The following is a 15721-nucleotide window of genomic DNA, read 5'->3' as shown; positions in this document are numbered from 1 at the left end:
AAAATAAAGCCTCTCGCAACGACTCTAAATAACTCATAAGCTTATAAAAAAACTTCTGTTGTCAAAATATATCAAGTCATTTAAAACAAAAAATAATAGTAAAAAAGTAGCTCAAAACAAATAAAGTTAAACATTTATTTAAGGCGAACCCCAACTTTAACTCAAAAAATAAAATTTAAAAAATATCTACAACCTCTACTCGTTCAGCACACGCAAACAGAATTTGTTTACATTAGAGTTTGGCGCTCATAGGTCACGGGAATCGCTATGTCAATATCACGTGGTTTTTAAGTTCAAATACATGGGGTGCGTTCAGTAACGAAATTCTGAAGGAAATCGCCGTTTTCTTGATGTTTGGTTGATGGGCTCGAGACGTCACAGTGACGTAGAAGGCTGTTGAACGGTAAAGTGACATTTTGAAGTTAGCGCTGTTTTCGAAAATGGACTTGGGGAAAACGTATTACCCTCAAAGCGCAAATGGCTCATCTCAATTATTAACAGGCTCGCAAATAATGAATTTTTTTAAGAAAATTATGTCTATTTGAATGGTAGAAGTAGTTTTGTAAAGAAAACTAATACAATTACTGTAGGAATAGCATCATTGGAATTTAAATCCCGCGCCAAATTTTCGTCTGTCAAGTGTTCAACAGTCAAGCGCTACGTCCCGCCATCAAAAAAACCATATCGATTAGATGGTTTTTTTGATGGATAAGCGCTGAGCATCATGACGTCAAAACCGGAAACGCGAGAAAGCGTACAGTAAGGAAAATCTGACATCGCTTAGTAAGCGCTGTCATCAAAGAGGGTTACTGAACGTACCCATGGTGCATGATGTCAGGGGTGACGATTTCTACACCTCCTCCCATTTAAGTTAAGCAGAAAGACCCAGAAAATGGCATGTTAAAGATTCCAAGAAGAAAAATCTATGTATTCCTGACCCAGTTAAGAGGTTTTTCTTAAATAAATAAATATAATTGATATTATTTAATTTAATCGTCAGTAATTTACCTTAAATCATAAGTGAAACATATTACAGCTCCCTATAAGTACTGGACCATATAATAACGCTGCGCATCAGCATTTTCTCGCAGCACTGAAAGAAAAGGGTATATGCGAAACGTAGCGGCTCATTTGTGAACTAGACCAGAGGGATGATTTTGGCGCGAAAGGAATGTTTAATAAGCTGGGCAAACAAACAGAAGCAAATGGTAAACAATGAGAGATGGTTTGAGAGAGCCGTAAATATTACTTTTCTATGTCCTAAACTGGTGAATTGAATGCCACTGAGATATTCGATTGGAGTATACCAAGTCACAAGTAAGAGGCAAGACGTAGACGATGTACTACATCTCCTGAAAAATTAGATACAAAAGAGAGAAACTTGTGACATATTAGGAGTGCATCAAGGTCCCATACATTAGAAATTTGATGCAAGTTTTCATGGGAAACACGTCCCATGAATGCCACAAAGAAATGAATATACCAAACCTAAAATCCACACTGCAAGCAAGCTAGCTACACTAGCACGTCTTTACCATACTTTGCATGTCACAAAAGCATTATACCTCATACTGTACGACTGTAACACGCATTTAAGTATGTTTTCAGCCTTTTACCCGAACTAATATGTCTATCCCTTAGAAATTGTGAATCGTAAGGCTTTGAATTAAAGATTGTCAAGCCCAGTGAAACGTTTGAGAATGTTTAGCACTACTCCAATCCGTGTATGTCTGTCTTATCGTGGTCCATCCAAACAACAATTGCTTATTCCTTGTAGCAATGTTTAAACTGGTAATTTTCGCCATCTTCAATTTCAAAATGTATAGTATTGGTAATGAGTGATAAGAGTTATAATTTAAAGTCCTAAATTGATCCTTATTTTGAAACTTCGGCCTTTTATACTTCACTTACGCTTGCATATCTTTTCATAGAGCGATATTTTTATGTGTGTGTTTGGATAATTCGCCAAACAAATTCAGACAAAAATTAAACTGGACTTATTCGGAAGCGTATGCTCGATTGCTAAGTAACTTTTATGCCCTTGGGCTAAATTGCCACACTGTATGAAACATATCCAAAATAAATATTTTTCTTGAAACAATCAAAATTTCAAAACTGAACATTTAATACTACTACTCACTTGGTATTTCATTAACTAATTATATGTTAAATCTAGGGTTCATATTTTAGCACCTTAACTCTACGTTTAAAAAGATGCTTCCTATATAACATACCATGAATCATATTTGTGGTATACGAACTGAATACCCCAATACGACCATAATCCCCTATTATTGAAGAATCAGACAGTAGGCTTTAGATCTGATGTGTGCATTTTACTAATTCTAGTTAGGATGAATTGCCATTAATGAAGCACTTTTTTTTAAGAAAGCGCTGATAAGTTTTATCAATATTTATAATATTCTGTACATATTTTACAGCAACCTTATCTTTAAAATGAGTACAATTTATGTATTTAGTATTTTTTTCATAATCTAACGTTAGAAAACTAAAGTTATATAAAAATACCTACTTTTTATCAGGGAATTATTTTTATTATTTATCGGAAAATGATTTTATTACCTGTTAAAAGATCCTTGTTTGTTTATATAAAACAAGCTGGGAAACCAAAATCAACCTCCCCTAGTCAAGACAAGGGTTGTCTTCCTACTGAATAGGTTTTTTCCTTAAATATTTAAAAAAGTATAATTTATATTTATTTTAATCCTCAATAATTAACCTTAGTTCTACTAAATTTGTTTTAATGAACGTTATTAGCTCTAGTAAATTCGTTTTAATAAACGTTATTCCTAAAGTAATTTTAAACATGGCTGTTACTGATGTTTGAAATCAAGCGTATGGCTCATTAACAATTTTTGGAAATTTAGGGTATAAAAGCGATAAGAAATAGTGCAACTAAGGAACTTTTGGTGGAAGCCGTGCCATTGGGAGGCTAGATGTTTCTCGTAAACCAAGCCGATCGCCACGTATAACTTAGACCCAACGACGATAATGGAGTAGAAGCTAAAATTGCTCTCTGTGACACACAGACAGACAGACACACACACACGTTTTCCGTGTTTCGTTACAGCTCAATAGTAATATTCTTTAAAACTGAAAATGTTTTTACCTCTCCGAGTGACGTATGTCACGGAGAGGTTTTAATTTCGACGTGTCAGTCTGTCTGTCTGTGTGTCTGTCTGTCTGTATGTGTGTCTGTCTGTTGTTATTGACTTACACCCCAGGGGACCGCGTTCGCAGTTTTCAAATCGGAGAAAACGTTTTCCCAAATTCCGGACCGCATTTACAGTTCCCGGAAATTTGGAAAATTGTATTCCACTTACCATAGCTATTATCCATTACGTGTCTAACACCACCATCCTCTGGCCATTTGTCCATCTCATATGGACACCAGTCTTTACCCACTGGCTTCTATAGTCCACCATCATTTTGGCACTTTTTCCATGCCACACGGACACCAGTCTGTACATACTGGCTTCTACACACCACCATTTTATGGTCTTTGTCCATCCCACTTGGACACCAGTCTGTACACACTGACTTCTACACACCACCATCTTCTGGTCTTTGTCCATCCCACATGGAACACCAGTCTGTAAACACTGGCTTCTAATCCCCACCATCTTCTAGTCTTTGTCCATCCCACATGGACACCAGTCTGCACACCTGGCTTCTACTCCATCATCATCCTTAAGGTTAAGACATACGCGGCGATCGGCCAGGGTTACGAGAAACGTCCGGCCTCCCTAAGGTGGGGCTTCCACCAAAGGTTCACGCAATTGCGCTGTTCTTATCCATAGTTGCGATTCGAAACCGTTATATACTACCTATTTTAGTAAGGCGAAGCAACCGGCGTATGCTTCATTTCAAACGCCAATATTAGTCAAGTCTTTCAAGATAGTTTAATTGTTCTTTTTTAAAACGATGTAACGTTCAATAAGGCGAATAACTAACGAAGAAAATATTAAATATTAATTATATTTATTTTAATATTTAAGATAATCTTGTTTCTCAATTCAAAATTAATACGGAAAGAGTTAAAAAGCAGTCTATGTTATTGTCTGTGTGTGTCCGTCCGTTATTACACTAGTGCCGCAGTGCGCTGCGTTAGAAGTTCGTTTTGTTTTGATGTGTAAAGAAATCCTACAGAACCATAATATTCCCTTTATCCTTAATATAAAGTGAATATGATGAAATATTTTTCGTAATTATGATGCATTTAGTGCTTTTGTAGCTTTAAAGCTCTGTTTCATTTTGATATTCCAAAGATTTTTTTAATATTATTATTTGAAATGGCTGATTATATATTACTTAAGCTATACTACATCTGTATATAGAATAATCTTTGGTTTAGTAATTTCATGAAGAAAGCTAAGATCTAGACTCCGGCGGGTATATCTAGTATTACTTGCAATAAGCTTAGTTAAATAAAGAGTAAATAATTGAGGCCTGAGGTGAAGTAAGCTTTGGGTTTTGATTTTCTTGTCTGAAATGAAGAGACATCAACGGTTCAGAGTGAGCCGAAAGTTAAATACACTCTTAAATAATCAGGTTAAGATTTTATAATAGAAGAAAAGATCATGGTGGCAATTAGATTAGTAGGGCTAAGCTACAGAGTTTTTATTCTCTTTATGGTGCGCATTGATTATCAGTGCGTCTAGCTACAATTTAGCTTTGGTATTATTTAACGTTAACACTCATGTTGGCAAACTAAGAATATTGTTGAGGTGAGACGAGACGATAGTGTTTACACTGCTAACCAGTTGTGAATGTAGCTATCAGAATATAGGGTAAACAGCTGAAGCGTAGACTTCATTTCCTGTTCTTTTTGCCATTAACTGATTTCCATGTGTCCAAGATATATCCTTATTGGATGTAAAATGTCGTCTGCTTTACTGTATATTCGCTATGCTTGGAATACTGCTTCAATATTTCGTAAATTTTTACTTCAAAAATGAGAAATAATTCCATATCTAGGTAAATAACTTTGTAGTAGTAGACCTCTTGACTCGGAGAGGTAAAATTTTGGTTTCCCAACTTGTTTAGATTAATAATGTAATCTTTACATACTGTTTTTCTTTAACAAAGAAACTAGTTTTCCATAAATGGGGTGTGTTTTTACCTCTCCGAGTGACGTATGTCACGGAGAGGTTCTGTAACGATCGTGTATGTGTGTCTGTCTGTGTGTGTGTCTGTTGTTACACCCACGTGACCGCGTTCGCAGTTTCCAAATCGGAGCAAACGTGTTCGCCATTTCCGAACTGCTTTCACAGTCACGGAAATGGCTCCTCTACTTGAGTTCTCACACCACCATCTTCTGGTCTTTGTCCATCCCACACGGACACCAGTCTGTACTTACTGGCTTCTAATCACCACCATCTTTTGATCTTCATCCATCCCACATGGACACCAGTCTGTACATACTGGCTTCTAATCACCACCATCTTCTGGTCTTTGTCCATCCCACTTGGACACCAGTCTGTACATTCTGGTTTCTAAACACCACCATCTACTGGTCTTCCGTCTATTCCACATAGACACCAATCTGTCTCATTGGCTTCTACTCCATTATCATCGTTTGATTTTAGGATATACGCGGCGATCAGATAGGGTTACGAGAAACGTCTAGCCTCCCTAAGGTGGGATCGCCACCAAAGGTTTTCGCAATTGCGCTTTTTCCTTACTATTATAATGGAAACGAATCGTATATATACCCCAAAATTTGAAGAAAGCGGGCAAGAGGGGAACCCTTCACTTTAAACGTCAATATTAGCAAAGTTTGAGATGATAATAGGTATAACTTTATTTTAAACGATTTAACTATTATTAATGTTAATTATTGAAGATTAAAATAATTAAAAATTATTATATTTATTTAAATATTAAAGATAATCTTGTTTCTCAAAAAAAAATTAATACGGAAAGAGTTAAAAAGCAGTCTATGTTTTTGTCTGTGTGTGTCCGTCCATTGTTACACTAGTGCGTCGCGTTAGCAGTTAGCCTTGTGTTGATGTGTTAAGAAATCATACAGAACCTTAATATTCCCTTTTTCCATAATATAAAGTGAATATGTGGAAGTATTTTTCGTAATTATGATGCATTTAGTACTTTTGTAGCTTTAAAGCTCTGTTTCATTTTGATATTCCAAAGATTTTTTTTAATATTGTTATTTGAAATGGCTGTTTATATATTACTTAAGCTATACTACATCTGTATATAGAATAATCCTTGGTTTAGTGATTTCACGAAGAAAACTAAGACCTAGACTCCGGCTGGTATATTAAGTATCATCCATAATAGGCTTAGTGAAACAAAGAGTAAATAATTGAGGCCTGAGGTGAAGTAAACTTTGGGCTTTGATTTTCGTGTCTGAAATGAAGAGACATCAACGGTTCAGAGTGAACCGAAAGTTAAATACACTATTAAATAATCAGGTTAAGATTTTATAATAGAAGAAAAGATCATGGTGGCAATTAGAATAGTAAAAGGGCTAATGGTTAACGGGTAGTAGCTACAGACTTTTTATTCTCTTTATGGTATGCAATGACTATTAGTGCGTCTAGCTACAATTTAGGTTTGGTGTTATTTAACGTTAACATTCATGTTGGCAAACTAAGAATATTGTTGAGGTGAGACGAGACGATAGTCTTTACACTGCAAACCAGTTGTGAATGTAGCTATCAGAATATACGGTAAACAGCTGAAGCGTAGACTTCATTTCCTGATCTTTTCCCCATTGACTGATTTCCATGTGTCCAAGATTTATCCTTATTGGATGTAAAATGTCGTCTGCTTTACTGTATTATTCGCTATGCTTGGAATACTGCTTCAATATTTCGTAAATTTTCACTTCAAAAAAGAGAAATAATTCCATATCTAGGTAAATAAGTTTGTAGTAGTAGACCTCTTGACTCGGAGAGGTAATATTTTGGTTTTCCCAACTTTTCACATTATCCTATGAAGGTGATATTCTAAGATTACGGTAGCTCTCTTACTTTATACTGCCTTTACATAAGGAAGCCTTTTTGATTGGATGCAACTTTTATTGTGTTTTATTAACTGTTTTGAAAAAATCCACAAAACTGCAACAAGGGTCCTGAAAATGTGGTTAAAATTTCAAAAATATCCATTTTATAGCTTATTTTATCAAAAACGTTGCTTAGGGTGGTTTTAATTTATATAAAATTAATGAGGCTTTTTAGAAGAAAAATAAACTCTAAAATTCCCTAAGCAATAACATGGGAATTTTTGCAAACAAAGCAAAATTGTGGAACGTATTTTACAAAAGCTATACATTTCTTAGGTTTGAAAACGGCTTTTAATGATCATATTATCTATATTTTTGGCGCTTTTCTCCTTTTTGTTGAGAACAATTAACATTAAGTATGTTTAGTTTTAATTCTTCATAAATACCCAGATCTGCGATTTTTTCAATTATCCACTTTTTTATTAGAAATTGTCAACACGTTCGAAACTCGCCTATTTTAGCGTTTAATTGTTGCATAAAAATTGGAGCGATTCTGTTTGAAGCCTTTTGTATGAAATAACCTATTGAAGTTTAAATAGGCTTGAATTCGAGCTCTGTCTGTTAACAAGTCGATAAACCCGGTTCTAATCTAATTATATGAAAAAGACTTGGTTTACTTAAGACTAAGGAACAAAACAATAACAGCTTTTCCAGTTGACTGAAGCGCGGATAATATTTTTTTCTAATGAATTTTAAAGACAATCCGTATTTTACTAATGTTTAGAATTTAATTCAATCACCTGATTTTACTGGTAATGCATTTATTTCTTATAAATCAATTGAAAAAAATTACTTACCACAGATTTTTCAACAATTCCACTTTTCTAAAACATATCATCATGAATTTTTACCTCTCCGAGTGACGTATGTCACGGAGGGGTTCTAATTTCGACGTGTCTGTCTGTTGTTACACCCCAGGGGACCGCGTTCGCAGTTTGCAAATCGGAGCAAATGTGTTCTCAATTTCCGGACCGCATTTGCAGTTCCCGGAACTTTGGAAAATTGTATTCCACTAACAACCATTGTCGGTCTAACACCACCAATCATCTGGTCTTTTGTCCATCCCACATGAACACCAGTCTGTACTTACTGGCTTCTAAACACCACCATCATCTGGTCTTTTTGTTCATCCCACTTGGAAACCAGTCTGTACATAGTGGCTTCTACTCCATCATCATAGTTAAGGTTAAGATATACGCGGTGATCGGCCAGGGTTACGAGAAACGTCTAGCCTTCCAATGGTGTGGCTTCCACCAAAGGTTCACGCAATTGCGCTGTTCTTATCCACAGCTTTGATTTGAAACCTTTATATACTACCAATTTGAGTAGGGCGAAACAACAGGCGTATCATTCATTTCAAACGTCATTATTAGTCAAGTCTCTCAAGAATGTCTAATTATTCCTTTTTTTTAAATGATGTAACGCTCAATAAGGTGAATAAATAATGAAGAAAATATATAATATTAATTTTATTTATTTTAGTATTTAAGATAATCTTGTTTCTCAACTCAAAAATTAATACAGTAAGAGTAAAAAAGCAGTTTGTCTGTGTGTGTCCGTCCGTTGTTACACTAGTGCGCCGCGTTAGCAGTTCGCCTTGTGTTTGTTTTTCTTCATAATATAAAATGAAAAGATTTAAATATTTTTCGTAATTTCGATGCCTTTGGTAGTTTTGTAGCTACAAAGCTCTGTTTCATTTTGATATTCCATAAATTTTTATATATATTCATTTGAAATGGCTGTTTATATATTACTTAAGCTATACTAGATTGGTATATACCATAAAACAAAGAAGAACGCTAAAGCTTAGATTGAGGCGTTCAAATTATGTTTCATCTGAAAATAGGCCTAGTGAACCAAAAAGTAAATAATTAAGGGCCGAGTTGAAATAATATATGGGTTTTGTCTTTCGTGTATGTAATGAAGTGACATTAACGGTTCAGAGTGAGCCGAAGGTTAAATACACATTTAAATAATCGGGTTAAAATTTTATAATAGAAGAAAGAATCATGCAGGCCATAAGATCAGTGTAAGGTGTGGTCGTGATCGGGTAATAGCTGCTAAGAATATCGTTGAGGTGAAACGAGAGGATGTTCACACGGCAATACAGTTGTGAATGTAGCTTTGTTCAAAGAGGGTGTATTGTTGAGGCTAAGACAATTGGGCCTTAACAAACACATAATGGTAATATCTCTCCAAAGTTTATACTCTTCATTTCCTGTTTGATATTAATTATTTTAATCTTCAGTAATTTACCTTAATTCTAGTTAAGTCGTTTTATAAAACTTATTCCTAAAATCATTTTAAACTTAGCTATTGTTAACGTTAGATTTCTAGCGAAAACCTTTTTCTAAATTTTTCTAAATTTAGGGTGTTTAAAGCGATTGACTAACAGTAAATGATAAGAAATAGCGCAAATGCGGGGAGGCCCTGCCCTTGGGAGGTTTGACGTTTCTCGTAACCCTAGCCGATATCCGCGTATGTCTTAACCCTAACAATGATAATGGAGTAGAAATGAATATTGCTTACTGCGAACGCGATCCAGATATTGTGAACGTGTTGCCAAAAGGGAACGCAGTGACAGACAGACAGACACACACAGACACATCCAGTGTAATACCTCTCGGTGAAGTCGTTGTCACTTGCAGAGGTAAAAAATAAAGTCACACACTTAGAAAGTTTTAAAGGGAGGGTGAAAAGGAAAAACCAGTGTTTTTTATAGATTATTCATACAATTACAAGATCAATCTTTATAGAGCACCTAATTTCTAGTAAATTCTGTTGTTTACGGAAATTACCAAACATTGTCACTCTCGGACTAAGATTATTTTTGAAGTCATTTAAAACAATACTAAATATACTATATTAATTCGATAGCGTTACAATCAATAGACGTTATGATATTAAGGAAACGTAGATTGGATTTTTTTAAGCGAATTAAAGAGGCGTTCTGAAAATAAATTTCGTTTTTCAGTATTTCAAAAAGTACTTTGCCCCAACTTTCATCTTTTCAACAAAAAATAGAGCTCAGGCTACCCATGCTGCATTTATCTTTAATGAACTTTAAGCTAAATATAGACGTATTTTATTTTTTCACTTACAGAGAATGGCGGAAGGAACTACAACGACAAAAGTCGAAAAAGTACAGAGCTAGTCTAAGATTAGCGGTGATGAGGGCTTTTGGTACAACTTATTTCATACAGACTTTCTTTATACTAATTCTGGTGAGTAAAGTCTTTGAAATCAAAAAGAGTTTACTTAAATTTAAAGATGAATTTTTATGATATAAAGGAATGTGGGATACGTGTTCTTCAGCCTTTGTGTTTGGGATGGCTTATACGTTATTTTAGCAATCCCGGATCCATGAGCGATACTGAAGGCATCATGGCTGCAGCCGGGGTTTGTCTCCTTTCTCTTATCACAGTTTGTTTTTACCACCCAGTGATGTTTGGTTTCTTGGTAACTGGCATGAGAATTAGGATAGCAGCCTGTACCCTAATTTATAGAAAAGTAAGCATAGAACGAATAATATATAGAAAATATTTACGAAACTAAGTCTTCTAGATTTCGTAAATATTGTTAGCACAACTTAAAAATTTGTATTCTATCAATATAATCGTTATTGGCCAACAGTCGCTAAAGTTAAGTCAACGAGCTATGGGGAAAACCACAGTTGGGCAAATGGTCAATCTGCTATCTAACGACGTGAACCGCTTTGATCTGGCTGTTGTGTATTTACCGTTTTTTATCGTGGGACCCGTTCAAACTGGAGTAGTTCTCGCCGTGCTATGGACGCATCTACAAGTTTCCAGTCTATTTGGTTTGGTGGTTCTTCTTTTGTTTATCCCGTTCCAAACATACATGGGGAAATTATTCTCAGTTCTAAGGTATGAAGCTAGACTTTAAAAAACTGGTAATAGTAGTAGTTAAGTAGTTTAAGCCTCATTAACGCAGATCGAAAACCGCAATTTTGACTGACGAGAGAGTTCGCCTCATGAACGAAATTGTTGCTGGAATGAGAGTTATAAAGATGTATTCTTGGGAACATCCATTCGCTACTATGGTGGACTTGGCAAGACGGTGATTTACATATCAGTAGAGCAAATGGCATGGAGCTAACCGTCGAGTGATTTTTGATGGGAAACAAGTATTTGATACCTTAAAAAAAGTTGATTATCAAATGTTCTTTCTATTTGTTATTCAAGACCATTTTAAGATTGAATAAGTTTGACCGCGGCATTTAGGCCCTTCTGTGAGATAAATGACAGATGGAAGAGATAATTTCGGGCAAATACATCACTCTTACTAGCTCTACTGTCATGATGTGAAATCGGTCTCGTCTAGAGAAAAGGCCAGAAGGAATTATCTGAAATTTCACTAATAATAAAATGTTTTCGATAAGAATCATAGGAAAAGCAAATAGTGTTTTTGCGTTAGTGATCTATTCAACATAGCCCACGTACCAACTCCATTACATTTGATTTTTATCATTGAAAGATAGTGTTACCTTGTACGATGAATGTCAAAAAGGAAATATTTCTTTTTCAGAAAAGAAATCCATCAGATTCGATCCACCTCACTACTCCGAGGATTTAACATCGCTGTTTATTTTGCAGCTTCGAAAGTTATAGTATTTGTTTGCTTCGTAGCCTATATACTAATGGGAAATTCAATTACTTCCGAAATTGTCTTCGTTAGCATGAGTCTCTACAACAACTTGCGTCTTACCATGACTTTCTTTTTCCCATTGGCTATTACAAGTTGGGCTGAATCTACAATCTCCTTGAAGAGGATTCAGGTATTGTAAACAACTATTGTAACTTGTAAGTACAGTAAACAAGGAAAGGACTGGTATAAGATATCATTTTCCAATTTTTATTTGAAAAGTCATGAGTGAATCATATACTAGCTCCCTATAAGTTACTCAGTCACACTGGCCTAATGTATCCAGCATTTTCTTCCGAATAGTAGTCGAGAGGAGGGGAGGCGGGTGAAAGTGATAGTAGACGGCGCCCTCTCTTAGGGCTTTGAAATTAATATATCGAGAACTTGAAAGTGACGATAGTTCCAAATGGTATTAACGGTTTTGGAGGTTTGACTTCTTTGCGTCACATTCATTCTTTTGCATAATTTTGGTTTCACAACAGGCTTCGTTAAAAATGGGTTGGACCTTTCTTTAAGTTTTTCTATTAATTCTTTAAACGCATTATTAAAAAGTTTAGTAAGGTTTTCGAGATGACTATTAAGTTGTTGTTTAGCTCTTATTTTTTGATAAAGTTTGTTTCTCTCACCATAAATAGTTCCTGCCTCTGAATGTTGCCTATGGAATAAAATTTTTTATTCCGTAGGCAACGCTCTGAAGTCTGAATTTAAATGAGTTTCTATCATTTGGGCTTTGTCAAAAAATATCCAAAATTCTGCCATTTTAATGCGAAAAAAATAAAACTTCCTATTGCGCCAACCCTAACCCATTAAAATAATTTCAAAGATAAAATACGACTCTGAACCGTCCGCAAACAATCACAACATTTCTAAAACGTCGTATGCTTATACTAACTACCTTTCAGTTCAAAGTTTCATTGGTTGATCTCCTTTCCGGTTTTTTACCGGAAATACGTAAGCGCCGGGAGAAGTGTTATTTTCTCTCACTGTAGGTCGCATATAGGTAACAGTTTTTTGGCGGGAAGAAAACGCTGGATACATTAGGCCAGTGTGGCTGAGTAACTTATAGGGAGCTAGTATATGATTCACTCATGGAAAAGTATATAAAATAATTGAATAAATGAACGTAAATATCCCGAATTCACTTTTTTCTTATTGGAACCGTGTACCTAATAGGTTAAACACGATATGAGGAGAAAAGTTCAATTACTGGAGCCTAAGCCACACTGTGAAATAGAGGGCGGTAAAAAATTCTATTGAAATTCGTCCCAACGTCTTCTGTTTCACAGTGTGACCTTGGACTAAATAAAGCTTTACCGGGACTGGACACTCTAGCCTGTGATAAGGCAATCCGGTTTTTCTTACAAAAGCCATTGAAATAAGGGGGCAAGAAAAGACTTTGTTTCCGGTAAATTAGTTACACATCCAGTTTACACGGCGCATGCGCGACTTTTCAACAAATCAGGACCGTTCATGAGTGAGATTTGTAAACGGGCGGTTTGGACATTTATCGAGACGACGGATTTCGAAGAAGCGGGCTGGGTGAACGGAAATTTAAGTATTTACTTAAGAAATTAGGTGTGTAATGGCGGTTAAACACTGTGCTTACCCAAAATACATAAGTGTTTCTAGATACTCTGACCCCACTAATATAAAAGGCGTTAAATTTCTTCCTTTTTCTTAGCCTTTAACCAAGTTTGATTGTCAAAAATCGTTTCGAATAATGCGCGCACACGCGATGTATAATAATTAAATACACGTGCTCTCTTGTTTGTACGCCAAGCTTTAATAAATACCCGCTACGCGCGCTGACAACACCAATGGCTTTTGTGACCCGCATTTTTTATGGTCTGTCTTGTCCCGGAAGCGAAGTTTCTATTAGTAGTCCAAGGTGTGACCAAACGGTTAACCATTTCAGAAAGTAAATCGTTCATTTCTTCATTTATATTGTTCACAGACGTATGCATAGTTTACAGGCACGGAGGATTCATACCATTTGTCCAAGGAGACCAGGCAACTTAGAGCGTAAAATAGAAGACGATTTTAAACTCGAAGTCGCTTGGTCTCCTTGTGTTAATGGTAGGAGTTCTGTATGCCTGTGAACTGTCATAAGTGGATCATAAGGGAGTTGCAATATGATCAACATCTGAAACTATGTATTGTTACAATGCGAAATTATTATTCTATATGTTCTTTTTAACGGAAAGAGGAAAATGACTGGTGAACTTTTCGTATAAAAGTTATTTTGTCCTTTTCTTACCAACACCACTCGTAGGCATCGCTATTTTATAATAGGTATTCATATGATTTCGTTTAAGGGAAATAGCATTGGCACAGATATTTTTAAAAGTAAAGTACTTTATGATATCATTATTAATAGTCAGATATTAATTTTCCGCCTTATTATAAATTTATCCAGGATATACTTGTTCAAATAGGGGGCTTCATTATTTTAATATCTTTCAATAGTTTTTCAAATGTTATTACATATCTAAAATTTACTTTCGAATTTCTAGGCGTTTTTGGAGTTAGAAGAACAAGAGGAGACATCAACTGTTGACAAAGTTGAATTGAAAACGGAACCAGAAAATTGTGGCATTTGGCTTAACTCTGTCTCTGCTAAGTGGAATGAGGTATATATTACCGTTTACACAACAACAATCTCTAGTTATTCGACCCCTTAGGAACGTTCTATTCTAGACCAGCAATGTTTTAGTTTTATGAAGAATTGTTATTTTGGATTTGATAGTTGTCAAATACCTGGTTTAAGTCCCTTTAAACACCCGAACAACGCCGGGTAGTTAGTCTAGTTTGAAATCCATCCAAGTCACACTTACTTATTCATTGTAGGAATATTTTAATTAACTTTGGCTGTGGAGTTCAATTTCTGAGCGTATTGTATGGGTTACGAGTAAAAAGAATATTCTCAAATTATCGTTGGTATAAAAGTTGGCCATTTGTCTGGCCACAAATAAAGGCTGATTTGTAGTTCCGAGTCTTAAATCTACTTCAAAACGGTATACAGAATAAGTACCCTCAAGATAGAAACCCCAAGTCATTATCCCACATTATTAAAAAGTAATAAAAACAAAATCCACCGATAATTTTCCCCATCCTAGAAAAGAGTAACAAATCCCCCAATTCTCAAGAAAAAATACCGCGATCATTTCTCCATGTAACATAGATCTTGTTAATTTCAGCGCACGAAGCAGGACGTGTATTATAACTGCTTCAGTCTTTATCTAGTTTGACTCTATTATCAGATTTATTGGCGCATTACTTATAAAAATACCTAATAAAGTTCAACAAATGTGAATACTTATGATAATAAATCAATCTTTTTATAGAAAAAAAAAGAATTTTCTATTTGTGTTAATTGGCAAAAGTAATATTAAAATCGTAAGTAAGAAATCCAATGGTATATCCAAATTAGGTGTTTTGAAGGAATGTAGGAATCAGACTCTTAGAACCAAAAAGGACATCATTGCCTTACATAAGAGAAGAAACCCCCTGGAATTTATATCGAGGGCAAAATACCCCAACCACAGGACAAATTAACTCAAAAATGTGTTTACGACCAAATACCTCAAAGCTTAGTTTAAATCGATATGACATTATATATGGAAAGAAAACATTAAAACATGATTTTACCAACAACATTGCATCAAGGACAAAAGTACATAAAGATAACAAGAATTTAACCAAACGAAACGAACCAAACCTAACCTTTATTATCGCGAATATAGTTAAAATATTGTCAAACTGACAGTGGCGTCGCTAGGCCTTTTTTGGGGGGGCTATAGCCCCCCCAAATTCCAAACTTAGCCCCCCCAAAATAATCCGTAAACCCTACCAAAAAATTGCTGTTAGCAACCTAAAATTCTGTAGCAATATATAAAAAATTATAATGATGATTCTTTAAGTTTCATCTCTGCAGAGATGAATTTCAATATCAAACAGTACAATTTTGAAGAAAAGAACAGATGGAGACAAGTAAAATGTTTCATGTTC

General features: G+C 35.2%; 1 protein-coding gene across 2 annotated transcripts in view; it reads left to right on the top strand.

Moving 5' to 3' along the window:
* Positions 1-15721, top strand: part of LOC149619130 (ATP-binding cassette sub-family C member 4-like) — a 72641-nt gene that overhangs the window by 16100 nt on the left and 40820 nt on the right. For both annotated transcript variants that reach the window (XM_089855838.1, XM_089855837.1), the window contains exons 3-8: positions 10152-10272; positions 10340-10558; positions 10682-10935; positions 11003-11128; positions 11597-11846; positions 14227-14343. In XM_089855838.1, coding sequence (XP_089711964.1) covers positions 10152-10272; positions 10340-10558; positions 10682-10935; positions 11003-11128; positions 11597-11846; positions 14227-14343 — 1087 coding nt within the window. The remainder of the gene's footprint in view (positions 1-10151; positions 10273-10339; positions 10559-10681; positions 10936-11002; positions 11129-11596; positions 11847-14226; positions 14344-15721) is intronic.

Source organism: Phalangium opilio, unplaced genomic scaffold (assembly GCF_054372755.1).
Source record: "Phalangium opilio isolate 3A_F unplaced genomic scaffold, DU_Popi_V2 ptg000209l_1, whole genome shotgun sequence".
Taxonomy (NCBI): Eukaryota; Metazoa; Arthropoda; class Arachnida; order Opiliones; family Phalangiidae; genus Phalangium; species Phalangium opilio.
The sequence above is the reverse complement of the archived record's forward strand: the minus strand, read 5'-3'. Positions and strand labels throughout refer to the sequence as shown.